At 50.2% G+C, this 25,052-nt stretch overlaps 1 protein-coding gene across 4 annotated transcripts in view; it reads left to right on the forward strand.

The window, feature by feature from the left end:
• Positions 1-25,052, forward strand: part of p130CAS (Serine_rich_CAS and FAT-like_CAS_C domain-containing protein p130CAS) — a 105,893-nt gene that overhangs the window by 40,034 nt on the left and 40,807 nt on the right. The window contains exon 1 of one of the 4 annotated variants that reach the window (XM_075673527.1): positions 2,827-3,393. The exons of the other annotated variants lie outside the window; for them this stretch is intronic. Within the exon in view, the coding sequence (XP_075529642.1) occupies positions 3,385-3,393 (9 nt within the window). The 5' untranslated portion in view covers positions 2,827-3,384. Of the gene's footprint in view, positions 1-2,826; positions 3,394-25,052 lie in introns of those variants that run through there. 4 annotated transcript variants of the gene reach the window in all.

A 25,052-nucleotide genomic window follows, 5' to 3' on the forward strand; every position in this document is an offset into this window, starting at 1 on the left:
ACAAGTGCACAACAAAAACAACGATATGCTACTGCTTAAGTTCTGCGTCGCAGCCATGTTGAAGCAGAGAGAAAAAGAAAAATAACGAATAGACAAAACAATCTCGAGACCTCCGCTGTATACAGTTGGAGTGACTCTGCACTTAAGAAAACAAAACGCAACCAACGAAAAAGGCACGTAGGCTCACATTTTCTACCCTGCCCGGGGTCACTTTGAAGCCGCTAAAAAGAACAACAACCAACGCGCAAAACAGTCTTGAGATGTTGGCTCTAGTTTGGGTGACCTTGCGTCGGAGAAAATAAGATGGAGACAAAACGAGAGGCACGTTCGCGCTCACTCGTGTATCGCTGTGTTTGACGTAACGAAAGAAACAGGAAAAAGCGATAGAGTATATAAGGACGCGTTAATGTACTTGCATTCAAGAAAAATGCAGGGCTACCGCCGGTTTCATGAGTGTCAAATATAGGTGCGTGTATTAGCACGTATTTTCGTGTATGTGAAACCTAGTATTTCCCATTGCGTTGTTTCAAAGCTGTATATTCACGAAGTATACCATGCCCACTTGCCATGATCTTCACAAAGACACTATAGCGGCATTAAAATGAAATAAATACAGAAATCGCCATGACGAAGTGCTGCCGCGTACGTAGTGAGCGATGCCGCTTGTAACCGTAAAATTTCTTAGTAATTTGCAAATAAAAAAATTTTTAGAAATGTTACGTCAAAAAAACAAAAACAAAAAAAGAAAACACGGTGCACTGAAATACAGCTAACAACTTCAGGCATTTGTGATCGTCATGGGAGAACGTTAGTACCAGCGTTTGGCGTGTGTATACGGCATGCAGTATTACGGGACTTTCTGTGCCGATTTAAAATTATCATTGTACTTTAAATCGCTAACATCTCGTTCGCGATTCTGTCGGTACTAAATCGCATTATTTTCGTATACACCATAATCTCGTGGCACGTTCTCTTTTTGTCTGGTTGTCGGGCCCTTTTAAATTCGCACAACTTTGCCAACTACAGCTAATTCCCAGCCGCATGTATATTTGTCTGGTCAAGTGATGTCCGCCTCTTCAAATATTCCATATGCAGTGGTGCAATATGACGCTGCCTGTTAACAATGAAAGGCGAACTAGCCGCCGTTAGATGTAGGTCCGAGCACCGCGTCAAGGCTTTGCTGGAGGAAAGTGGCGTAAAGAGAAATTTGAAAACGTTCTGGAAGGATTCTTGGCCTCTTTTCAGTTTTTCTTTTCTCTCTCTCTCTTTCTTTCTTTTTTTTATTTTTCAAGGATGAATGTCGTCGCGAAAGGGCGGGCGTGAACGTCAGAAGCATAAATTATTGGCTGGACGTCGAGAAAATCTCCAGCGACATTAGGCCAGTGAACGTCACACGCCGCGCGGCGCCAATCTTTTTCTTTGCGCCGAAGAGCAGCCGTGGTAATAACGGCCTACGACGAACGATTCCGTTGTTCGTCCACCCGTGCCGTTCTGGCTCGTTCCCTATAAGGCGTCCTGCAGCCGAGTACGAGGTAGTGGGTTCGGTCCCTACAGCTGCAGCGGTCGAATTATAGTGCCGAAAGTTACCAGTTCTGGTTTCACTTGTATGCACGAGAATACATACGACAACGGTATGTGCATTCTGCGTTTGCAGTATTTTACTGCCACTTAATTGCTCCTTTGAGAATTCTGCTATTTTCTTTCTCTCTCTTTACTTCTGCCTTTTCTCATTTCCTGATTATGTAGCTGCTTTCGCGAGTTATTTTTTTTTTGCTTATTTCCTACTACTAAGTAAGCCTTTTTTAAGTAAATAATATCGTTTGCCTGTACTTTTTTTTTCTACATATACCGTAATACACTGCCTTGGTGTTCAGTGTTAGACAGGCACGAACTATTTAATCAGCTAATAAAAATGAACGAAAATTGTTTAACTGTTTTACAGTATTGGCTTCTAAATTCGGTGCTCGAGTGTGTCACAGAGTCAAATCTGCAGGAAAGGGAGAAAGTGAAATTGGTTAATTTTTTTTTTCTTCTACATCGTGAGAGGTTATGCAATGAACAGCGACCATGGCAAATAATTGTTCATTTGAATGCTAACAATCCCGTTGCCGAAACAGCACAGGGAAATTCCTGTTATAGTGATTGTATTTCCTCGGTGGATAAGCCGTAGTAGGTTGTAAAGACAGCAAAAATGTAATGAGATCCTTGTAGTATGCGCAGCTGCATTGTGCCTGCAGACCATCTCCCGCCGCCTCGTTTGGCATGTGGGGTGATGTTCAGAAAGGCTGAGATCCCATTTCCTGCTGACTGGATGTGACATGCCTGCGACGGACAACTTCCGATCCGAGCGGCCCGGATCGAGTAACCCGAGCATTGAGAAATGCGCTGCTCCGACAAAGCGTCGTCCACATGGCGCATGTGTGTACTGTCCGCGAAAGCGTTGTACTGGACGCGGGGCGCGGCTTCTTATTATTTCGGCTTCTTATTATTATTCTTATTATTTCGCCGCATGAAAGTTGTCGATGCCACGACGCGGGCATTGCTAATTTTGTAATATATTCAAACAGTATGCCATCTTCGCTGTAGGCATTTGTTGAGATACGCCCTAAAGTAGCCACGGCCTTCGAACCGCTCTTTCTAGCCGCCCCATACACGCACGCGCTCGTAAATTACAAGCAGTGCGAGAGAGTGAACGGCCCCTCGCAAGCACACCATCACACACCCGATAGCAGATGAGGAGACGGTCCCCGGTTTCTGGCAACGTCATAAACCACGTGACACTTGCAGGTCGGTCGCCAGCGCGCCCGCGCGGCTTTTCCCGCCGGCTTTCCCTGCTCCGGAGTCGTCGAGCGGTCGGCGGGCGTTGAGCGCGGCAGGCCCCGGCAGCTGTGTGGGTTGTGTCGTGTGTGGTCGGTGCAGCCCCTCGCGAGCTCTGAGGCGTCACACACACCGGGCGATTTCCCTTTCGGCCGAGGTCCCTTTTTCGACTCTGGTGTTTGTGTCGTCTCGAAGCTTGCCGTCTGCATCCTCCTCATGAGAACGCATCCACCTGGGGCTCCGTCCGTCGTTCTCCGCTCGGACTGCTTGGGTACAGGCCGCCACGGATGCAAACATGGAGCCGTCTGACCGTCTGTTGCTCGAGCTTGGAGCTATTTCCACCACAGTCCGCTTCTCTGCCTGACACGCGTACATTGCACCACGAGATTCTAAACTAACCACAAACCCTGTCGGAACTAGTCGTCGCTGGCGTGGAGTTACTTTTCCGGGAAAATCAGCAGTAGCTAACGATGCGCGAGGACGTCGTCAGACCTTCCGTTGCCCCTCAGTGACTATCGTGGACTTCAACGCGTTTCATCGTATACGTGGTGGCTCGAGGCTGGAAAAATGCGCAAGGTGAGAATATATGTGTTCAGTGTATTGTTTCGCTCCGACATGCATAAGTGTGCCGTGGATGTGCAGAGATCTATTGAGAAACACGAAAAAAAGAAAAAGAAAGAAAACGCTTGAAAGCTACAGCCCTGACCGTTCTCTTTGAATGCGTTGTGTATGCCTTCACATAGTTACCACAACGCAATAGGGGTTCGTTGTTTGGGATTATATGGCAAACATGAAAGGGTTCTAAATTTTCGTGTAACAAGTTTATTTGCAGCCGGACGACGCTTTTGTTTCTGTGCTTCATCAGTGTTTAGCGTGACAGAATGATTCAGTAAGCGAGTGTAATGCTGCCTACGTATGTATATCACTTGTTACGACGAATTGTGTCAAATCTCGTGTTACGCTGCGACTCGCATGCCTGAAGTGTGAGCAAGCGAAAAGTGAAGCCAGTGGACTGCTTGTTTTCCCCTCGCCACCCAAGCGATCGATGCTCGTGTGGTAAAGCCGCGGTGTTACGGCGTGTATGCCCGGACATGTCCGATTTGCATGGCTTGCCCACGGTCCACATTTTAATGTTACGTGTTCTCCTTAGTATTTAGTACACCAACGTATTATCGACCACCGTCGCTTGATCCTCCGTGTTATTCGTACCGCCAGCTCATCCTAGCGAGTGTCATTTGTGGTGGCAACGTTTTTCACGCGGTTTTCAGCCACTCGTGAACAACGGTGCCATGCCGTGTTAGTAGTAATTACCATGCAGACATATTGCGAATTTGTGCAAGTTTCTTCTGCGAGTGAAGTCCGTGTTAAAAAGTGATGTGGCCGCCTACTGTTCAATGAGTGTCAGGCGGGAAATAGTGCGCATGTGGTGACGTTTGCATACTCAAGGGCCGCTTTTGAGCATGTCCTTAATGTCAGAACGATCACGAGCCAAGTGACTTTGTTTGTTGGTTTTGTTTTTTCAACTGAAGCCGAGGCGCGTTGCTCAATTCTTCAATTTCTTTTCTTCATGAAAGCTCGTTTTGCATTACATCTATTTACATTTTAGCTCGCTTCAAACCATTGCTTCGAAACTTTAGGTCGACTTTTAGATGGGAGAGGATTGACTGCATAGACTGCAATGCCGAAGCACCAGTGGCCATCACAGAGGTTCTGGAGAGATCAACGTTTTGCCCAGTAATTTTTATTGTTTTTGCTAAAGAGATTACGCTAACCAACATGCTTGAGTCACTTCGAGAGACGAATTTCTTATGCGAGAAGAAGACCGTAAAACGTGGAGCGGGAGACGAATGCACAGTCGAGGGGCCATAAAGATTGCGTAGGCCCTTCAATCCCTGTCGCCACTGGTTATAAAATCCGAGCGTGATTTCCGACTGTGTATTCGAGTCGCCTGCCGTGCTCAGTACTTCCCTCGCGCGCTGATCGTTACTGATGAAGCGAGAAAACAAAATAAGTAAAGCACATTTACTCGGTTTGGTATTCGGTGTGAATAACACGATATTATGTTGGAGTGACGTCACGGACGGCAGTAATTTCTTCCAAAGGTCACTGCCAGTGGAATGACATCTTTGACATCTTTTTTTTTTTGTGCAAGGTGTATCATGCCGGTTGTAGATTGTTAATTGAAATCTAAGTACAATGTACAGCCGTCGGTAGGAGGCTATTACCTGTTCTGGTGTTAACGACCCTTTCCGTCACACTGGCCGTCACATATTTTAAAATATGTTCCTCTGTCCAAACGTACTACGTCAGTTGTACTGCACTGCCAACAACCCATTGTTTGCGGCGTAAAGCTGCGAATGGCGCGGTTGCGAGCGAACCGTGGCGCTTTTGAGCGCCTCGAATGAGGAACCACGGCTTCGAATTGAGGCCGCGCAATCCTCTTGCTCGTCGCTCGACTCAGCTCGTCGCTTCGCACGAAACGAGGCATTTCCGGCCCTCGGCGGCCGCTGAGCAACTGAAGCCCGAGCAGAGTCTGTCTGCCTCTTGTTCTCGACACACGTTGAGCTACATTCGCCTTTCTCAAAGTCACGTCTGTTTTGCTCGCACGTGATGGCAAACTTTACCTTCATCGAAAAGATTGTCGGAGTTGCAGTTGACAGGTGGAACTTACGCCTTCCTTTCCCTTCATGAATGTTTCCCATGGAGAGTTTATCCTCTGTGTCGCGGCAGGTGGTCCTATACTTGTTTTCGATTTTTTTTTTCTGCTTTTCTTTTACACCTCGTTGTATACGACCAGAAAACAGCTTGCGCAGATCGCCCTTCTGACCAGCGCTGCCGCCGCAACGAACAGCTGCGCCATTTGTTTGCGAATTTGCATCGGTGCAGCGTCGTCTCATCTGCCCGGAATGTAATGGCGTCCACCAGGCGCGCGCGTATTAATGCGGGGTGCCAAGATCGCCCGTGGCGCCCCAAGAAGGGATCCCAGTCGCGTGGCGGGGTGAGAGGCGGCCGCATAGTTGGCCTACCCTCGTGGCGACCCCGTCCGACTCGGCTGTCATCCGATCCACGCCGCGGGCGCGCGCGACGACAGCCGCAGGCCCGTTCCGGCGGCCTTGCACGATCTTGTCGTCGTACGTCACATCATTGACCGCGAGAAAAAGTATACCAGCGCTTTTCCGGAGCTCGACCTCAAGGATGGGCTTAGATTACAAGGCCTGGGCACAGAGACTCGACGTTCTTAGCGGGCAAACTGACTGCACACGAACCGTCTGACCACTAGCGGAGAGGCTAGTTGTGCAGACAGTTTCACTAATCGAATTACGTGGCGTTTGACTTAGCGGAAGAAGCAAAAGCCGATGTTGTTCTGGAGACCCCAGTGCTTTTCGTGCGTCTCACGGCCGCTACCTCAGTTCTCCCTATCTGAAATTACTCATATGTCCCATGTAACTCCCACATCCAATGATCCCCTGCGACATATATGGACACGTGCGGGTTTCTATATGGGATTATTGGATATGGGGTTTGTGGAAAATGCGTACGGGTCGATTGGGCTGGCTCGAGGTTTTGGGGTCGTTATGGGCTGGTACCGGCAAATTCCAGAAAATTGGATATAACCGCCGGTCCTGTCTGTCTGAGGAAAGACTGCGTGTGTAGCCGTTATCTATTTTTTGGCGCCCCGTCGATGCTTTAATTCTTGCGCGGGACCGTCGCGGTCATGGTGTGCCTAGGTGCCGGTGCGTCATCGAGGCACTCGCGGTGGCATGTAAAAGCATTCATCCATCAAATGTGCCTGCTGCTCTACCACAGACCCGGCCGAACGTCTAGCAGCTCGGTTGACGCAAGGCGCTTTCGAAAAAGAAGTATGTGGCCGCCAACCGATACAACTATTCGGTAAGTGGGCTCTTCATGTTAGAACCCTGTTGTATACGCAAGGCACCGGCAAGCTTAATACCGTGAAGATCGCGAAGATATGTGGCACTGCCTCTGGTCGGTTGGCGGACTGGTTCGGCGGTGTTTCCAGGGGTGAGACCGCCGTTTTTTCATGTCTGGTAGCGGCTGTGGCAACGCATGTATATATAGGCTGGTTGACGAGTGTATACGCATAGAAATTTTATCGCCGCTGTTGTTGTTGGCGCGGGAGAGCTGCTTTGAAGCATAGTAGAAAAAAAAAAGTTACGAAATGCACTACGGGCGTCTTAACGTGACACTGAAGAGGAATATTCAATGAAGTTGTATCGGTAAATTACCTTTTACTGCTTGGTGCAAGAGGAAAACTGTGGTACGAGGCTCGGTATAATAATGCCAGGAAAGGCGGGAAAACGGAACACGGCTGGCGACGCCGTCCTAATGCTCTCCCACCAGCTCCCGGTGACGTCATTAATTTCGACATTGTCTGTACTCTGTCGCAGTTAACCACCCGCGGCGGTAGCCTAAGCTGCTGGGTTTTCGAGCTTGCTTGTTCGACTTAGGTGCACGTTAAAAATATCCAGGTGAACAAAATTAATCCAGTGTCGTCCACTATGGCGTGCCTCATAATCGGATCGTGGTTGTGGCGCGTGTAAAACCCCAGAATGTAATTTCTTCTTTTTCTAGTCAATTGTCTGTCGTTAAGGTGATACTACATGCGCTCTAGCAGAAGCGAAAAATCAACGTAGCGAAGTGTCTACAACTATTCCTGCGCCGGAGCTGACCAACACGAGAATTACTTTGAAATCTTGTAACGCCACGCTGACGTGCCGGCGCTGAGTCGGTGCTTGCTACTTGGCTTCGCGTTTTTCCGACTCGAGCAGCGAATAAATAATGTCCTCTGCAGCGGTCCAATGCGACAGCATCCGCTGCTTGTCACTGTGTGACGTGGCCGCCTCCGCCATTCGCAGTTGTCGAACGTCATTTCATTGTGCTGCAGTCGATTCGAGTTGACAGCTAACGTTCCGTCACGGCGGTCCGAGTTGCCTCGGAAATACCTTCGCGCTCTGCGCGCCAAGTACCGTCACGGTACATTTGCTTACGACACTGTCATGGCTTCACTAGGCGTGCAGTGAGGAGTATGAGGCTCAGAAAATGGCCCAACATTTGTGCTTAGTGTCTGAGGCCATGAAATTGCGAGACAAACTTGCTTGTTGACGTGAACTTGCCGCGGCGATTGCACGCTTAATTACAAATGATATGATTTCTAGGAGCGCCATATAACGATGTGTTTGTGCTTTTGGATCGCGGGCGACGTCGTTGGCGGGTTGCTTATCGCATCTGCTACTCTACGAGGTGTTTTCTACCAGAGAAGAGGTTGGCTGCACAAATGCACAAAGGCCTGTTGAGAGGAGCCCGTGTAATCAACATGGTCTGGTTTGTTGGGAGACAGGGGAAGATAACAGGCGAACATCATTAGGCTGGGTGGGCCCATACCGTCCTGTCTCGCTGGTCATATGACATCACTGACACAGCTTATCTGGTTTCTACATATTGCACGGGCTCCGTGGCTTTACATTTCCCGGATGAATATCGCTGTAGATATTGACAATGCATTTCCTCCGTGCCTTTCAGTATTCACTTATTTGTTTTGCCTCACTGAGTCCATTTACTAACGTGTTGGCGGTCGCCAAAGTACTCCGCTCAAACACGTTCACTTTCTGCAACTTGTGGCGCCCATTCTGGCGCTGCTTGGGGCTGGAGTTTCATTGAAGGCGGAGCGAAAGTAAAGCCTGCACCCTGCAAACAGCGCTGCGGGAGGCGCTGTAGGAAGCTGCAGAAGGCACCGCGCCGCTTTGCGTAGGACGTGGGCTAACGACCGACTCTGCGGCAGGGCCCATATGCGGCGGGTGACCACGAAAGCGGGTGGTTCGGAGCCGCCGGCGTCGGCCCCTCCCCCGCGTGCACCTGTCGCGGTAGTGAGCGAACTCCGGGTCGGGAACCGCGGGCCGCCTCCCGAAATACGCGAGACGACCGGTCGGATCTCGACAGCGCCGAGGCCAAGGTGGTTCCGCGCCGGGGCTCCATATTTGAGAGCAGCGGCGGCGGTGTCCCCGGCCGCTGGAGCCGGGCCAGCGGCGGGGCCCCGGCGGCCTTGTCGCGGCTGGCCTTCCTGCGCCCCCCGCCGTGGCCGCCGAGCTGGGAGGGGGGGAAGTGCTCGCCTGCTGCGGCGCAGACGCCGGGGAAGGCGTTTGCGAGCGCGCGTGCGTCCCGTGCGACGGACGCCCGTGCGCGCCGACGGCGTCTTCCGCGCCGCGTGCAGAGGAGGACGACGCCGAGCAACTCGCCAAGAGTTGCCAGCCGAGCTTTCGTCCTCCTTGCCACTGCACATCTGCAGGCTACCTCACGTTTAGCCATGCGACACGGGTTTCTTTCGTTTTTTTTTCCCTCTCTTTTTAATGCCGACATTGGTCAATTTATTGTGCATTCAGTAGACGCCATTTGTTTCTCGCGGAACGGGACCTCGGTGTGACTGCATGGTGCAGGTAAGCGTGCGTGCGCTACGAGATCGCCGAGTTAAGTGCTGGCTAAAAAGTGGGCAGACTCTCTCGGGTATCGTGTGCCCTGCGACGAAGCCGCCTGGCAGTGCTGCAGCCGTTCGTGTCTATATGCAGTGTTCTTTCGCGTGCTACCGCAGTCGGCGCGCAGTGTAGGTATGCTGCCCACAGAGGGCCATGCTTCTTCCTGGTCGACCATATATGGCCCAATATCCTCACCTTTGTGTTCGCTCCACTTTGTTTCCGAAGAGAAAGGCGATTACAAATGGAGTACTTTTTGCACAAGTTAATGCACGTACCGCTGCACCCAGGTACTTGTGTTAAAACAAATGTAGGGGATAGCGAAAACAGATGCAAACGGACAGCTGTGCACTTGACGCGCGCGCCCTTGACTTTGCACCGTGAGCTCTCTGCACGCGACTGCATTCTGTCGCTATCGTTCCCCTTTCGGAGCGTTGTGGACGTGTGAGCGGCCAGAGTCTCTCTCTCCGGCCGACCTCTGCGCCACCTCGTGCCTCCTTGTGCTGCGTGCTGGACACGAGCGCGCTGCAGGTCCGACTGCCTGTCGCGACGGCCGCCTTTCCATGGGTACAGAACGTGAAACAGTCGTGGTACTCAGATTCAGGAGCACGTTACAAAAAACTCCAGGTGGCCAGAAGCAATCCACAGTTCTTCATTACACCGCGTGTCCAAGCAGACATTCAACCCCATCCGTCAGTGAAATCCGTCTTGCCACGTAACGTTTCCTCAGAATAAAAAGCAGAAACAGCGCGACACAGGACGAGCGAGTAAATTAAGAGCACAGCGGACAGAGCGCTGTTCACCCACCAGCCCCTTTGAACACACTGCTGAGGTTTATTATTTCTATGCGCTCGCATGCCACTGCCTCCCTCCGGTTCGAGTGTCATCTGCGGGTATTCGACCGGTTATCGTTAATCCTGGCTTCACCGCAACGTATAGACGAATTTAACCGGAGCTGTTCGTTGCGTTATCATTTCATCCATTTCAACCTTTCTTCGCTCTCTGTCTCTCTGATCCAGTGTACGGCATGTTACAGCATGTCGTTTACTTAAGGGAGATGTGAAATGTTCTAAATAGCCTTTCTTTTGTCTTTTTCTTGAAAACTTAGGTTCGGCAACTTTACCTTTACTTGCTAAATAAGCAAATAAGGGTGATATTTCGGCTACAAGGCGGGGGACGGCGTGTCTATTACTTATAGGTGCATGCATGCAGTTAATCTAGAAACACGACCGTATTTAATCGCGCTTGAGTGCTGCCTTGTTGACGTGGCGGCTGAAGGTGCAGTTTAATGGGCAAAAAAATGAACAAACGCGTTTGTTGTTGTAACCTGCGGTCATCAATTCGTATTGCAGAACAACACGGCAACAAGGCGCACGTTTTTTGTCGTGACGTCTGTTTCGCCTGTATCCGCGTGCTTTCTTCTCGTTGTGCAAGCTAACTGCTTTTCTTTTTTTTCTTGCTCCCGCCGACCCCTTTCCTTTCTTTCTTCTTCTTTTTACCCAACATTTTGCTCATTTAACATTGTGACATGATAACGAGAGTGTTTACCTTGTTACCTGTGCCCTTGACAGTGCACAGAGTGCAACTACTTGTTCGTGTTTTCTATGTACTATCAAATTTGTTCTTTCAAGTAAGATGGATTTCCATCAGAGTGATATTCTAAAAGCGTTGAACACTAGATCATTTTTTAACTTGAACTTTTCATTGACGAATGATCAGTTTTTTATTGCACTATGTGGGGGGGGGGGGGGGGCGTATTATAGGGTCAAAATAAGTTATCGCTGGAAATGTACGCAAAAGAATTGCGTTGCTAAAACGCGTGCGCGATATATGACATTATTCTGGCATTGCACGCAACATTCAAGCAAGTCGTACAAAAGCTAAATAAACGTTGCCCGGTTTTATAACCCAAGGGCCGCGATAGTCTTATAACCGAGCAAAGCGAAGAGAATTCCAGTTGCGCGCACTGGTGGCAGAGCTACAGGAATTCGCTGTAAATTTCAAGTCCAGCGGTCTGCCGACCGGTGCTACGGAGTGCTCAACAGCGTCAGCATGTACTCGTGCGGGAGTCTCTGTTCCCTACTAAGATATCGAAGTATGCAAATGCATTGGCATCAGTAGCAGTGACAAGAAAACAGTCCTATCGGCGCGACACAAAGGAGGAACAGAGCAGCGGTTACGCATTCACGACGAAGACAGTACCGCGAATTCCGTACAATTTTACCAATTTTAGTAGTGACAACAATTTCCCAATACCATCCAAATCTTGGCCAGTCCCCCGCAGTAGATGTGCGTCATCATAAGAGGAAAACCAAACCAAACCGTAATCCCGTGCATCTGTCCGGGAAGCGCACTTCGTCTCACCGCCAGCTCCATGCATTGCATATCGCACTTGGCGGGTGCATGTCTCAGAGAAAGGAAGAGAGCTTGCAGTCAGCAGGCTTCGGGCACTGGGGGGATTAATGGCGAATAACGGACGAACTATTATTCTGGTTCTCCTTCCTGGTTTGCTGACGCCATGCACCCGTGTAGTTGGTGTAAGACGTGAGGGCATGTACTACGTGTACGTCTTGCCTCAGCCCGGTTGGCGCAAGTTACATGACGTAACTCAAGTTACATGTCCATCGTACAAATTAGCAGCCTTTCATGCTTACATCAACTTCCGGCTGCATTTTAAGAAGCCATGAACGAGACTTTCCTGCACCTATACTTCGCTGACTTCAGCGCATGGGTTTGGTCCATCCGCACGTTCACTGCCGTAAACGGCAACCGTGCATCGATTGCGCCACCACAGCCACCGCCGTTTTGTGTGGAAGTATAGCGAGTATACACAGCGCGAAGTCTCGATTGCGAAAAACGTATACTACACGTGGGATAACATTTAAGACGCCTGCGGGCTTTCGCTGAGCTTGTGGGCTGGTGGCGCGCGACGTTCAGGCGCGAGAAAGTTATCGAGGCTTCAGTTTCTCGCGACAATATCACTTGGCACTGTGATATTGTGCGGCAGCTCCACAATATCAAACTTGCACTCTGTCTTTCTTGGTCATCGATGGGGCGTTTAATGGCAATAACAAATTGCAATCGGGTATATTGTTCCTCCTCTATAGTTGAGATTTACCCGCGTTTACTTTTGCGTGGCTCCTCTTGAGACGGCGATGGTCTTCTGGCTCGGCCGCCGGAAACGACAACCAACAAAAGTTCACTCGACGTTCGCCTATAGGCGACAGCCGGTTAGAGTCCGCCGGTGGTCCGCATGAAAAAATTATGACGCCTCCTATATCCTCTGGGATTTGCGCGCGAAGGAACCGTGCAGCGGCGTTGTCAGACCGTTTTTCAAAGAGTTGTTCTATTTATTGTGCAGTATATATATATATATATATATATATATATATATATATATGAGATAGAGAAAGTGCACTCATATCCGGTGACGAGGGCTGCTTCTCAAAGCCCTGTACGCAGCGCCGTCACTCTTAACCAAGGGATCTGTGGACTCGAAGGCTGCCGTTTGATCCATCGTCGTTATTTTTCACCGACGCTTCTCCCTTGGCGCCGGCGCGATTTCGAATCTTGCGTCGGTCACGGAAGCCCAACCTCGGGGCTCATATATACGCTGCCTCGCGTATCCGAGACGCTCTCTAGAACCTTGGCGGCGAGCGAAAGGCATTTGTGTGCACCCTGGGCTGAAGTTGTTTTGCGATATAGTATAGTTATTTCTTGACGCCAATCGAGCGAGCTTTTGGACAGAATGCCGCGCCCGACGTGGCGCTGCTGCCTGCCGCCAAGTAATGAGCCCGCCCGATAAAGAGTCGCGCGCTGTTCTTTACATTGCGGAGGAGGAGTGCGCTGCCCGCGTACGTTGGTGCACGTAAACAGGCGCCTGTAAAGCCGGATCCCGCCTGTAGTGCGCGTCGACCTCTCTGTGTGGAGCTGCGGCAACATTCCGGCCGCAGATTTCATAAAGAATTAGCAAAACTCTGCTCAGGGACAGACACGCACGTCGCAATGTGTACACTGAGAGGGTTCGCCCAAATTAAGTGTCCTAATGCTCTCCGAAGTATGCAGAGCGCGCGGATGACCAATGAATGCGATTCATTTTAACTGCCTTTTCAAAGGTTGGAACGAATCTACGGTGGATAGTAAAATACGGCCAAATGGGGTGGGTGATTATAGGGTGTGAAAAAACATAAAAGTGCATTTCAGTATTACTAAGATTCGATGTCTTGTCAGGAATCGCGGATACTATAGGCCGAGAATAAACGCAGCAGACAGGTAAAGAAGAGCGTGTGATTGGTGGACACCAGCCAGAACGAGGTTTCAAATGTGATGGTCATAAAATCCATCCATTCATAGATTGGATCGAGGTGTGGAGTATACTGTCGCATGTCAATATGAAACTCTATGGAATGTCGAATGGAGGAAACGATATATAGAATACGGATTTCGGACAGATTTCGCATTTACGTTGGCCCATTTCGCTGAACGATGCGGCGAAATCTTGGTGGCGCCGCACAGATTTCTCGGGTGGGCGCGCACAACTCGTTGCCCCAATTATACACCGCGCAGCGTTATCTCGTGTAAGTGTACGTGTGACGCGCGTAAATTGATGTCAGGTACATATGTCACGGAGCCCTACTTGACTCCAGCGAACAAACTGCGGCCGCCCCGCCCCTTCTAACGCCGTCGCGTGCGACGCCTGACAGAATGGCTGTTTGCGTGACTCCCTCCCGCCTTGCCCAGGGGCGACCCCCCCATCGTACGCTCTCGTGTTCTTCATGCGCTTCCGTTCCAGCCTTAATTGAGCCGCCGGCACGGAACATGTACGAAAGGCTCGACTAGTATGGTTCTGTAAGTAGTAGTAGTAGTAGTAGTAGCAGTAGCAGCAGCAGTAGCAGCAGCAGCAGTAGTAGTAGTAATTGTTTGTTTATTTTTGCAATATGAAGACAATAGAAATAAGGAAATTACTGCTGGCCGCATCGTAACTGCCTAATGTCATCGTAACTGCGATGTCACTTGGTGACATTGGAACGGCATTCAGTAGTGGGGGTGGGTTTGAGGGAAGGGACAGTGAGAGAGGGTAGACTAGGACGAAGGAAGCTACCTTGGTGTACATTGTGGTAAGAAAAAAGTAAACAAATATATAACTAAATCAAAGCGACTGTAAGTAGTGCAAGCAGGCGTTTCTTTACTGAGAGGATAAATATTGCGTTCCCTTTGACGCGCACTGTTATGGGACAAAGCAAAACGTGGGTTATTTATTGCTCATGCTACTTTTTATTTGATAGTGCATACATGGTGATCAATTACCAAAATTGGAGTGTGTTTAGGTGCGTTCTTGCATGGTGCCGCCTAGAGCACTGCACCGGCCGAATTTTAGACCGAATCTTTTAGGCGCCAGTTCCTGCGGCGAGCGCAGGCGCCGGCGTAACCGAGCGAACGAGCACAGCGAAAGATGAAAGCGAATGCGGAGCGCAGCGGGGGATAAAGACGCGAGGAAGAAAGCGCGGGAGCAGGGTACAGCGCAAAATTAGTCGACCGTGCCTGCGGCGAGCGTAGGCGCCGGCGTAACCGAGCGAACGAGCGCAGCGAAAGATGAAAGCGAACGCGGAGCGCAGCGGGGGATGAAAGACGCGCGGAGGAAAGCGTGAGAGCAGGGTACAGCGCAACATTAGGCGGAAAGCGGATGAGGAGGTTAAGCCGAAAGGGTGAGAAAAGCGTAGTGCGACGACGGTGGATACGAGATAGCGCCAGAGTAGCGCTCGTCGTCTGGATGGTTGGTCGGCGGCGGCTGTTGTGAATCGCGCCCCCGCGTCACCCATGCGCATGGCTCTCGCCATCTCCAGATTAGCGACGCAGTCGCGCCCCCCTTCACTCCGTTTGCAACGTGCCGCACGAGACAAACTGGCTTGCGCGCGCGCCAGCCAATATATCGCGAAATGAAAACACGCATAGCGCTGCGCTCAAATTTCGCATTAGGGAGCATCGTAATCGTCGGTGACTTCCGCCCATGACTATATATGGACGGGCGCGGCCCGGGCTCGTCGTGCGATCTTAGTCTATACATGTCTTAAAGCTGCCATTGCCCTGGCAGCGTGTTCTATAAGGCTTTACAATAAAACTACACGCAGTGAAAGAACATTGCGGACAAGTTTTTCCTACAAAGCACGTGTATACAGCTAAACTGAAAAGGCCCATCAGAAGCAAAACCCGGCTTAAAACTTTATGTCAAATCATTTTATTGTACACAAGTGTGCAGAACTCTCGCGGGCACTTTGTGTTGTAAACCCCAACAGTTATGCGCACTAGTAAAATATGTAACAGTTTCGTCAGAAAGCGAAGCATTGACAGCGATAGCGAGGTTTAGCGGCGCTCTAGCTCCTCGCACGCTGTTCTAACAGTACGCGGAGGCGACATGTCGCAACTCAGCATGCGAGAATATATACGGCTGCTGCGCTGTATGTAGGAACAACAACGTGGCAGATACCTGCCGTGTCTGCTACACAATGTCTGGCGCGAGGAATGTTGACCACGGCGTTACATGGCATCGCACCTCGATGTCGCTCGAGACGAGACAGACGGGAAACTGGGAAAACGTTTGCCAGCGCTAGGTTTAGCTTGACGTTTACTGTTCTTTCCGTCTAGACCAGTGCATGCTTGCACCTCGCGGTGTGGTAAGCACACAGCGTCTCAGTATAGGAACCTTAATGTGTGAGCGCACAGCGCTAGTGGCCGCTGTCTATAGAAGTTAGAACGATGGCCTGGCTATGGCAAGGCCGGTTAAGCGGAGCAAGATTCATTTTTTTACACAGCGTGGAACAAGATGGAGCACTATAGCTAGCCTGCGTCCTCGTAACATCCGGCGTTAGAGTGACTTTGCTTCGACACTTTTGCAGCAAAACGTGGCTCTACATGCGCGGGCTATATACGCATGTGCGTCGATACCGTGACAGCACGACGGCTGCGGCGCGAGTGCCTCTTCGGTGTCCTAATTGCTGTCACATTAAAATGGATCTTGTAAATAGCTCTTGCAGCAAAAAAAAAAAGCTTAAAATTTATTAGGTACAAAAGGCGCTCAATGTTCAAACGCGCATATTCAAACCTGGGCACGAAAATAGAAATGCACTACCAACCAACCCGTCTAAACCCACGACGAAACAATTATCATGCATGAAGCTCGTGAATAACATTGCGAATACCGTTAATGCGGAAGCTATCTACGCGCACTGTGGTCACCATAAGTCAATCGTCATTGGTACGGATATTGGAGTTAATTTCCTTTCCCTTTTATCCTCTACTAGCTTCAACGCTAGTTAAGGAGGGAAGGTGTTTAAGGTCCGAGGTCGGCGCTCCTCGGTGTCTCGAGTGTGCGGTGGCAGCGCGGACGATCAGAGCCGTTGTCCGGTAAAGAGACGCTTTATTCAAACGCCAAGGTGTCTGTCCGGGTCCAAGCCCGAACATCCGCTCTCCTCACACAACGAAAACGTGACTCTTTAAACCCTCAGTTGCACACCATTGCACCCAATAGCACAAAAGCTTTCGTGACGGACACGGCATTGGTCAAAACAGTGACACAATCTGCAACACGCAAGGGGATAGGTTTACCGAGACACACGTGTCATCTCACTCTCCCCTACGTTAGACTCCGAGTCACCGCGCTCCGAGTATTGGCCTTGATGTCCTCCGGCACCGGAGGCCAGGCTCGAGCTCGCTCTTGTTACCGTAAATTGCCCCTGTCGTTCCCCTTTACGCATCAGCCCGCGGGTTAAACATTTCCTGCCAGAAGCCGCCACGCCAGCTATTGACGATATGCGTGCCTGACAGTGGGCTGCCCCGCCAGCGCCAAGAAAACTCGGTCACCCTGTGCAGCTGTGGGTCGGGTCGCTTGAATGCCCGGAGCACCGTAATTGGAACCCAATGGACATCGCACACAAAAGCTCTCATCGGTCGCAGCCGGCTAAGTGGTCGTAAAAACATCGCCCTTTTCTCAAGGCATTCTCAAAAGGCGCGCGCGGATGCCAAACAGCCGTGTTTCGTGTCGCCCAATTTGCGTGACTACGCTTCCCCGTCTGGCGGCGAGGCCCACCCGCAACAAACCACAGTAGCGACTGAGAAAGTCAGCGGGACATCTGGGAAGCCCGGGGGCGTCTAGCAGTGGCTTCGAGCACACCCCTTCCTCTTCCACGTTCGTCTAACCCGAACGCCTCCCATTCAGGCCGAACCGTCTTCCCTTTAGTTCCGAGCGAGCGTGCGCACTTGGCGGCTCTTGTACGGCCCAACCACTGAGCCGCATTTCTTTCCATGCGTGGGTGGCCGCGTCCCCTCTGAGCCGACCCATGTCCTTCGTTTGCGGTAATTGGCCGATACAGCAGCGTGTGAGATCATCCTGCGCTTTGCTGCGCTCGCATGAACTGGTCCTCACAACACCAACTCCCTATACCTCATGCTGACAGTTGGTTTATTCAGAGAATGTAGCACGTTTCACAATCCTGGGTTGCGTAAGCACTGGAGTGCTTGGGTGCAGCGTGGGCAGTCAGTACAGCACTTTAATTTTAAAGAAAGCGCAGTGAACAAGATACGAATAAATAAATATCACATGCAAGAGATCAGTGAATGCTAATAATATTTACAGCAACCTATCCAGCGTTGCTTAGCTTGTTTGGAGAACACAGAAGATGTGGTTTGAACAAATGCAATTTAAGTATGACAGTTAAGTATGACTACAGTATGACAGTCGATTTGTGTTGTGATGTACACAAAAAAAGTGCATAGTTTGTTTCCTGTTGAGCAATAAATAAAAGAAAATCGGCAAAATGACCCAATTCAAATAAAATAATTGTATCGAGAGTGATTGAATAATGCAATCGCAATGAGCGGCAACAGCCAAGCGGTATCAAAAGCGTATTGTAGTATCTTTTCTTTTTCTTCCGCGAGAACAAAGCTTGTTTTTTTAGCAACAAAGCAACAAAAATAATTATACTTTTCGACAAAGGAATCGGACAAATTAGGGCTCTTTTTGTTTGCTACTGTAATTAAGAGCCAGCTTTTCCAACAGTCTTTTGCGAGGGCCCGCGCACTGCTCTACTGCAGCCATCGAAGTGCAGTCGCCCGAATAATTTCAGTTGGAACTTTCTATCGCCTAATTTGTATCACTCGATAGTAGGGCATCTCAGTCAGTCGCAATTAGCGCGGATGACCAGAGGCTTTTACTTGTGCCTTGTATTCGCTTGCGTTCTGCGAGAAGCACATTGTGGACTGGCTAGGATCCGAGGGGAGTTCATGCTCCGCTCTCTTTGACCTCCGGGGCAAGCTTTGCACGGACTCCGTTTCTTTGTGGTAGGCATACTTAAGTGGCATCTCTTCTACCTCGTGTGCGGCCTTTGGATGGAGATGCAAAAAAAGAAAAGGAGGAGGAAGAGGCGCCACGGCGAATGCAGCGCTCCAGAGCGTGCGTGGCCAACGGGTGGCTGCGCTCATTTTGCGGCCATTAGGATTGCCCAACCCGCGCGTGCCATATGCGAGGCCATCTGTCGAGCACCCCTTTCTCGTCGTCGCGGAGAGGAGGGTGCGGACGAGCGCCGCCGCCGAGGAATGCGTTGTGTCGCACACGCAGCTGCCTTTGTTTGCGCACCTACCGAACGTGCACGAGCGCCGCCGACCGTAGCGGCCAACTCGTCTCGCGCGTGCAGCGGCCTTCAACCACGGTCCCCCGGCCAGTCGCCCGTCGAGTCGCCGACCCTCGTCAGGCGAGCCGGCGAACAAACGGTCAACTCCTGATCGCGACGCGCTTAATTATTACGCCGGGGCGAGTTTGTGTGTGGAACAGTTATTTCGAGCACTCTCCCCCGTCGGATGTGTGTCGTCGTGCTCGTCTGGTTGTCGGCTTTTTTGTTGCAACGCGACGGCGGCAGCAGCAACGGGAGGGGCGCTGCTGGAGGTCGGCCGGCGGCGCCCAAGCAGCGCGGGCGTCGCCACTGTCGTCGGCATCTCCTTTGTTCCGAGCCGGCCTCGTTGCTGCTGGCTGCTGCTTCTCTGGCGACGATGCGATCGCCGCCGCAGCGCGCGCAAGGCGACGCTCGCGTGGGCGATTCCGGTTTCGTCCCGGAATAGGAGCGCCGGGGCTCAGCCGCAAAGGGTCCCGCTGCTCGCGACGAGCAGGATCGACGCGGCGGTTGACTGTGCTGGGACGCTGGCGAGGCACGAAACACCGCACGGGCTCGTAGCAGAATGGCGGCATTCGCGATGGAGTAGTACTGCTCCGCGCGCATATCGCGCACTGGCCTTCCCCTGCTAAACACGAGGTCCCGGGTTCAGTTCCCGGTCGCATTTTGAAGGGGATGCAAAAAAGAAAAACGCTAGTTCTAAGCATTACTACAGCAGGTCGTAAGCCTACATGAAAGAGGTGACAGTGCAGTGCACCAAAGCCGGAAATTTTAAGTATGTCGCCTCGGTAAATAGTTTCTTTTCTTAGTCGCCGCACCACCCCGTTGCTCACTGTCCCGCATCGCTTTCGCATATATGATGGCGCTCCCTTCCTCAGTGTTTTATATCGTGAGCTCGTGAATTTGTTTTCCGGATAAACCCTTTCGGCATAGACGCCGAATTACGGCATGTTTTTCGAGCCTCTTGTTTTGTCATGTTGATGTTGAGCCTTCGTCCACCCAGTTTGTCCATGTGCGTGTTTTTAGCGGTTGAGCGTTAAAAAAAAAGACGTGCTTTCGCACTCCGCGAGACAATGACCGATGATCTGCTGCTGTTTGCCGTGCCTGCACCTCCCTCCGCACCGCCGGCGAGAGGTCTCGGCCTTATGGCGAATTTCGTGCGCTCTTGGTTCCACTGGGTGTCCACCTGAGCAACGCAGCATGACAGACATTTGAAAGCGTGAAACGTGAGCTTCCTTCCGGCTCAGCGCTGCGGTTGCCCGGTTTGCATCAGGCGGGCTCATGAAGAGCGTCCGATTGCTCGGCAACGTCAGCAGGAAATGCGTCATCCGATGTGTGCGAGACTATAGCTGTCCGGAGGTTCTCCTCCGCTTGTAGCTGCTGTCCTCTTTCGCGGCTTTTTTTGTTTGTTTTTTAGATCAGTCGGACCAAAGACGTTGAAGGGGACGCCCCCAGCCCTTGTGGCGGTGCAGTGGATGTCCTCAAAAAGAGTGTGTGTGTGTGTGTGTGTGTGTGTGTGTGTGTGTGTGTGTGTGTGTGTGTGTGTGTGTGTGTGTGTGTGTGTGTGTGTGTGTGTGTGTGTGTGTGTGTGTGTGTGTGAAAACTTTTATTGTAATGAGGTCCGGAGGCTCGACTTCTTAAGCCAAGGCGGGCCGCTACCACGTTGGCACTGTCAGGCCAAGCCTTTCAGCGACATTATGGGTCCTCTGGACTGCCCTTAGTTGGTCCTGAAACAATGGGCTTTGAATCCTTTTCTCCCACTGTGTCCATTCTTCAACGAGGTTGGGGAGAGTCGCGGGACACCCCGCCAGCATATATCTGATTCCAATGATGCCATTACAATCGTTGCAGCCCATCTCGGGATATATTTTATTAATGGTGTACGGTGTCGGATATGTACCCGTTTGCAATAAGCGCAGTGAGACTGCCTGAGCCCTGTTCAGTTTTGAATGTGGCAATGGGAATTGTCTGCGTCCTAAATAGTAATGTTTGGTAACGTCATTGTATGTTATTAAATGATCTCTAGATTCCCTGGCTTGATGGTGAACGGCTCGGTTGTGTGTCACGGTTAGCAGGTCCTCGTGCCAAGTCATGAGCAACCTCATTGAGGTTTACCCGAGTCGTCCACTTTCCCCATATGCGCAGGAAACCGTCGGATTTCAGTTCTCATAATCCCAATGTTTTCAAAAAGTTTAGCTGCAACTCCAGCTACGTAGCCTTTATGAAAACACTTTACAGCGGATTTCGAATCACTGTAAATGCAGGCCCACTTATTACTCCTGATGGCTAGAGCAATTGCTGCTTGTTCCGCCACCATGAGGTCCTTGGTAAAAATAGTGAGAGCGTTTTGCACGTTCCCTTGATAATTTGATACAATGGCCGTATATGCTTCTTTACCTTTCATCCAGGCAGCATCAACTACAGCTGCCAGTTGGTTCTGCTGTTCTATTTCCTGCAAGAGTGCTTTAGCTCTTTCCTTTCTCCTCTCGACATTATATTCTGGATGCATGTTTCTGGGGAGAGGGTTGGTTCTGATCTTGTTCCTAACTTCAGTCCTTAATTCTACTTCAGTCTATATTGAGGTCCTTGACGTATTCAGTTCTGCACCTATTGCCTGTAATATGTTCCTGCCAGCTCTTGACTTTGTCAATCTTTCGTGTTGCGCTAGCTGTTGGGCCTCCGCGATTTCTTTCATTGTGTTGTGCACCCCTAGACTCATGAGTGTGTCTAGGGCTACTTTAACGAGCTTCCTGAGCATCACAGTAAGTTTGTTAAGTTCTGTTTGCTTCCATTTGAATAATCCAGCCACATAAGTGAAGTGACAGAGAGCAAAGGCGTGTATTAGCCTCAAAGCGCTGTCTTCTCCTAAGCCTCTGTGTCTATTGGTAATTCTCCTTAGTAACCTAATGACTTCATCTGTTTTATTCGAGATATGTTGTATTGTTTCCGTCTATGTGATACCCAAGAACCTTGATTTCTTCAACTAGCTTGATTCCGGATTCTTCATGAGTGTATAAGCACACTCTTGGCTCATCTTCCGGAATGTACCCTCTTGGTTTACGACTTTTTCTGCGATGTTTAATCACTAAGAGTTCTGATTTGGCTGCCGAGCATTTCAACCCCATGTCTTTCAGTGCGTTCTCTACAACATATAAACTTTCCTGTAATTTGGTCTCTGTCTGTCCTACATTGCCCTTGGCACTCCATATGGTTATGTCGTCGGCATATATCACATAATGTATACCCTCAATTTTCTCCAGATTTCTTGCAACCTTGGACATTGCTAAATTGAATAGCATGGGTGAGAGCACAGCCCCTTGTGGAGTGCCCCTATTTCCCAAATTCTTAGCTTCTGATTTAAGCTCACCCAGCATGAGTTGTGCAGTTCTATTTCTAAGAAAGTCCTTATAATCATGTTAAAGTCTCTTACCTAAACCCATCTCCGAGAGAACTTCAAGTATTGCCTTATGCTTTATACGATCAAAAGCTTTTTCCACATCCAGTCCCAAAATAGCTTTCGTATGCGCTGGGCTGGCCTGTATAAGTTGATGTTTGATCAGCAGCATAGCATCCTGAGTTGACAGCCCGGGACGAAAGCCGATCAAGTTGTATGGGAGGATGTCGTTCTGCTCAACGTATTTCGTGAGTCGATTTAGGATGACATGTTCCATAGCTTTGCCTAGACATGACGTTAAGCAAATAGGACGGAGGTTGTCTAGGGTGAGTTGTTTGCCTGGCTTTGGTATGAGGATAGTATTGGCCACCCTCCATTCCTCTGAGTATACCCCTTTTCTCCAACATTCATTGAAGTATTCGGTTAGATACGAGATTGATTCATCATCTAGATTTCTTAATATCTTGTTAGTTATTCCGTCAGGTCCAGCCGCCGATCTACCATTAAGACTGTGAAGAGCCGCCCTCACTTCACTCTCAGTGAAGTCCCGGTCATGTTCTTCACATATGCCTCCCGTATACTCGGGGCTCTCGTCTCCTTCGTTTGGTTGTTTAAATAGGATATATATTTGGTTGCGAGACTATCCATGATATCCCTCTCTGTTTTATCTTGGCTTGCCTGCGGCAAATTCCACGAGTCAGTGCAGCGTGTGGTATCGTCGTGTGTTAGATAAGCAGCAGAAGCCACGGATCGGGAAAGAGGAAGAGAGCGTCGATGTTTGCGATCGTATCGGCAACTTCGTATCGGCGTGCGGCGCAGGTGTTTCGCTTTGAGCTTACCTTTAGTGCAGTTCATAAATACCGTCGTTCTCTTTAGGGAGACCAAAACGTACGAGGTCGCGCGTGCCTCCTTGAGCGCCGCCATGTTAATTTGCGTTAATTAATTACGCGAAATGACCAGTGTTCTCCGCTTTTCTTGCTTTACCGCGACGATGTATGCTGCGCGTTGCCGGGACGACTTTGCCCGTCGCGATTCGAGAGCTTTCCAGGGCGCTTGCATTGATTGCCGCCATTGTTGACATTTTGACTCACGCCTTCAAGCTGCTATCTCGCGCATATCTCGGTTTCGCTTCGGGGACATTCAGATCGACTCAAGGTCGTTTCCCCGTTAGCGCTTGCCTGTTGTATCGACAACGCACACACACACTTCTTTTATTACGTACTTCCTGCTTGTACAGCTATAGGATTGTCTTTCGGACCTCGCCGTCAGTGTAGCAGATGACGCTCTACCGGTCGCACTAATCAATTAAAGGTTGAGAGATAAAGAATAAATTTTAATGAAATACCGCCACAAGTCCGGAGTCGTTCGTGAAAAACGGGCGGTCGTCGCGATCGGTCACAAAATTGCATTTACGCTGAAACCGCATGATGCTGTGCTAAAGCCCCTTAAACTTCGTAAAGTAGTGCCACGCTTTGAAGAATGCCGCCTCCTCCTCGCGCGCTCTGGCCGAGGCCGATGCCGCGTCGCTATTGGCCTAATAGCATCACGTGGGCCCTCGCGCCGTGCATCAGCGCCATTTTTGCTCGAGAAGCGTCTACGGAGTGGCGAGGAGCGCATGTTGGCGCCGTTGCTACGCTCGAGCAATGTAGGAGGCGCCACAGTCGAGGAGGGAGCGTGAATAAGAGGAGAAACGAGGAGGAGGAAAGGCGGAGGAGGAGAGTGTCACTACTTTACGAAGTTTGCATTCAACATCGGGCGGTCCACAGCAAGTTTCACTTTCCACTTCTTGCATCACCCCGTGTTCCTCGAGGCCGTATAATCTAACCACCTTCGAAAACACGATATCAGCGTTGTTATTTATAATTTACCGATCTATAATCAGTGTTGCCGTTTTAGCGATGTTGTCGCAATATGTATAGCGACTTCCTGACTCTTTATCGCTGCATTTCTTAACCGACGGTTTTCTTTAGCGGCTTGAATGAAGCATCGGCGACATTTTAGTAACTTCGACGTTAAGAACTTACTTCAAGAATGGCCTTCCGTAACGCTGTTCAATATTCAAACGCTGTTTGTAAGCTGCCCAAAACTCGGTGGACAGGCTCCGTGACCATGATAAATTAACGGTTGCCTTCAGATTGGTAGTCTTTACATTGTGATTGTGCTTCACAGCCCAGTGCATGGTCATTGTACACTTCACATTATGCTCGTACACTTTTCTATTTTTTCCTTTCGTTTTTTTTTTGTTCTGATCAATCAGACTTGAATGAGTGCAAACGCTGCGGGTTCTGCGGTATCACTGAATACATACCTACCTACCAACCTGTAATATTTAGATAAATCCCGCGAACAGAGCGGAGGAGGGAGGGAATGTATTCCCCGCTCCGCACCGAATGCATACCATATATGGCATGCATTCTTAACCCTTCCAGTGCCGCTGACGTACCGGAACGCTCCCTCGTGCGTGTCAAAACGAAACTACAGGTAGGAGGAGACAGGAAACTAAGATAGGAATGTGATGACCGTACCAAGGGTGCATTTGCATTTTTCCCGTATCCATTGTTTGGGATCGGACTGCTGGTACGATCTGTTGGGAACTCGGCGCTGACGCCCGTGGTTGTACCTGGGTCGCAAGCCCCAAGGGTAGCGTTGGCCTGGCGGCCTGGGGTACAACTGGAAGCATCCGAAGGTCCCGGCAAA

The sequence above is a fragment of the Dermacentor variabilis genome, chromosome 1, assembly GCF_050947875.1.
Source record: "Dermacentor variabilis isolate Ectoservices chromosome 1, ASM5094787v1, whole genome shotgun sequence".
Lineage (NCBI taxonomy): Eukaryota > Metazoa > Arthropoda > Arachnida > Ixodida > Ixodidae > Dermacentor > Dermacentor variabilis.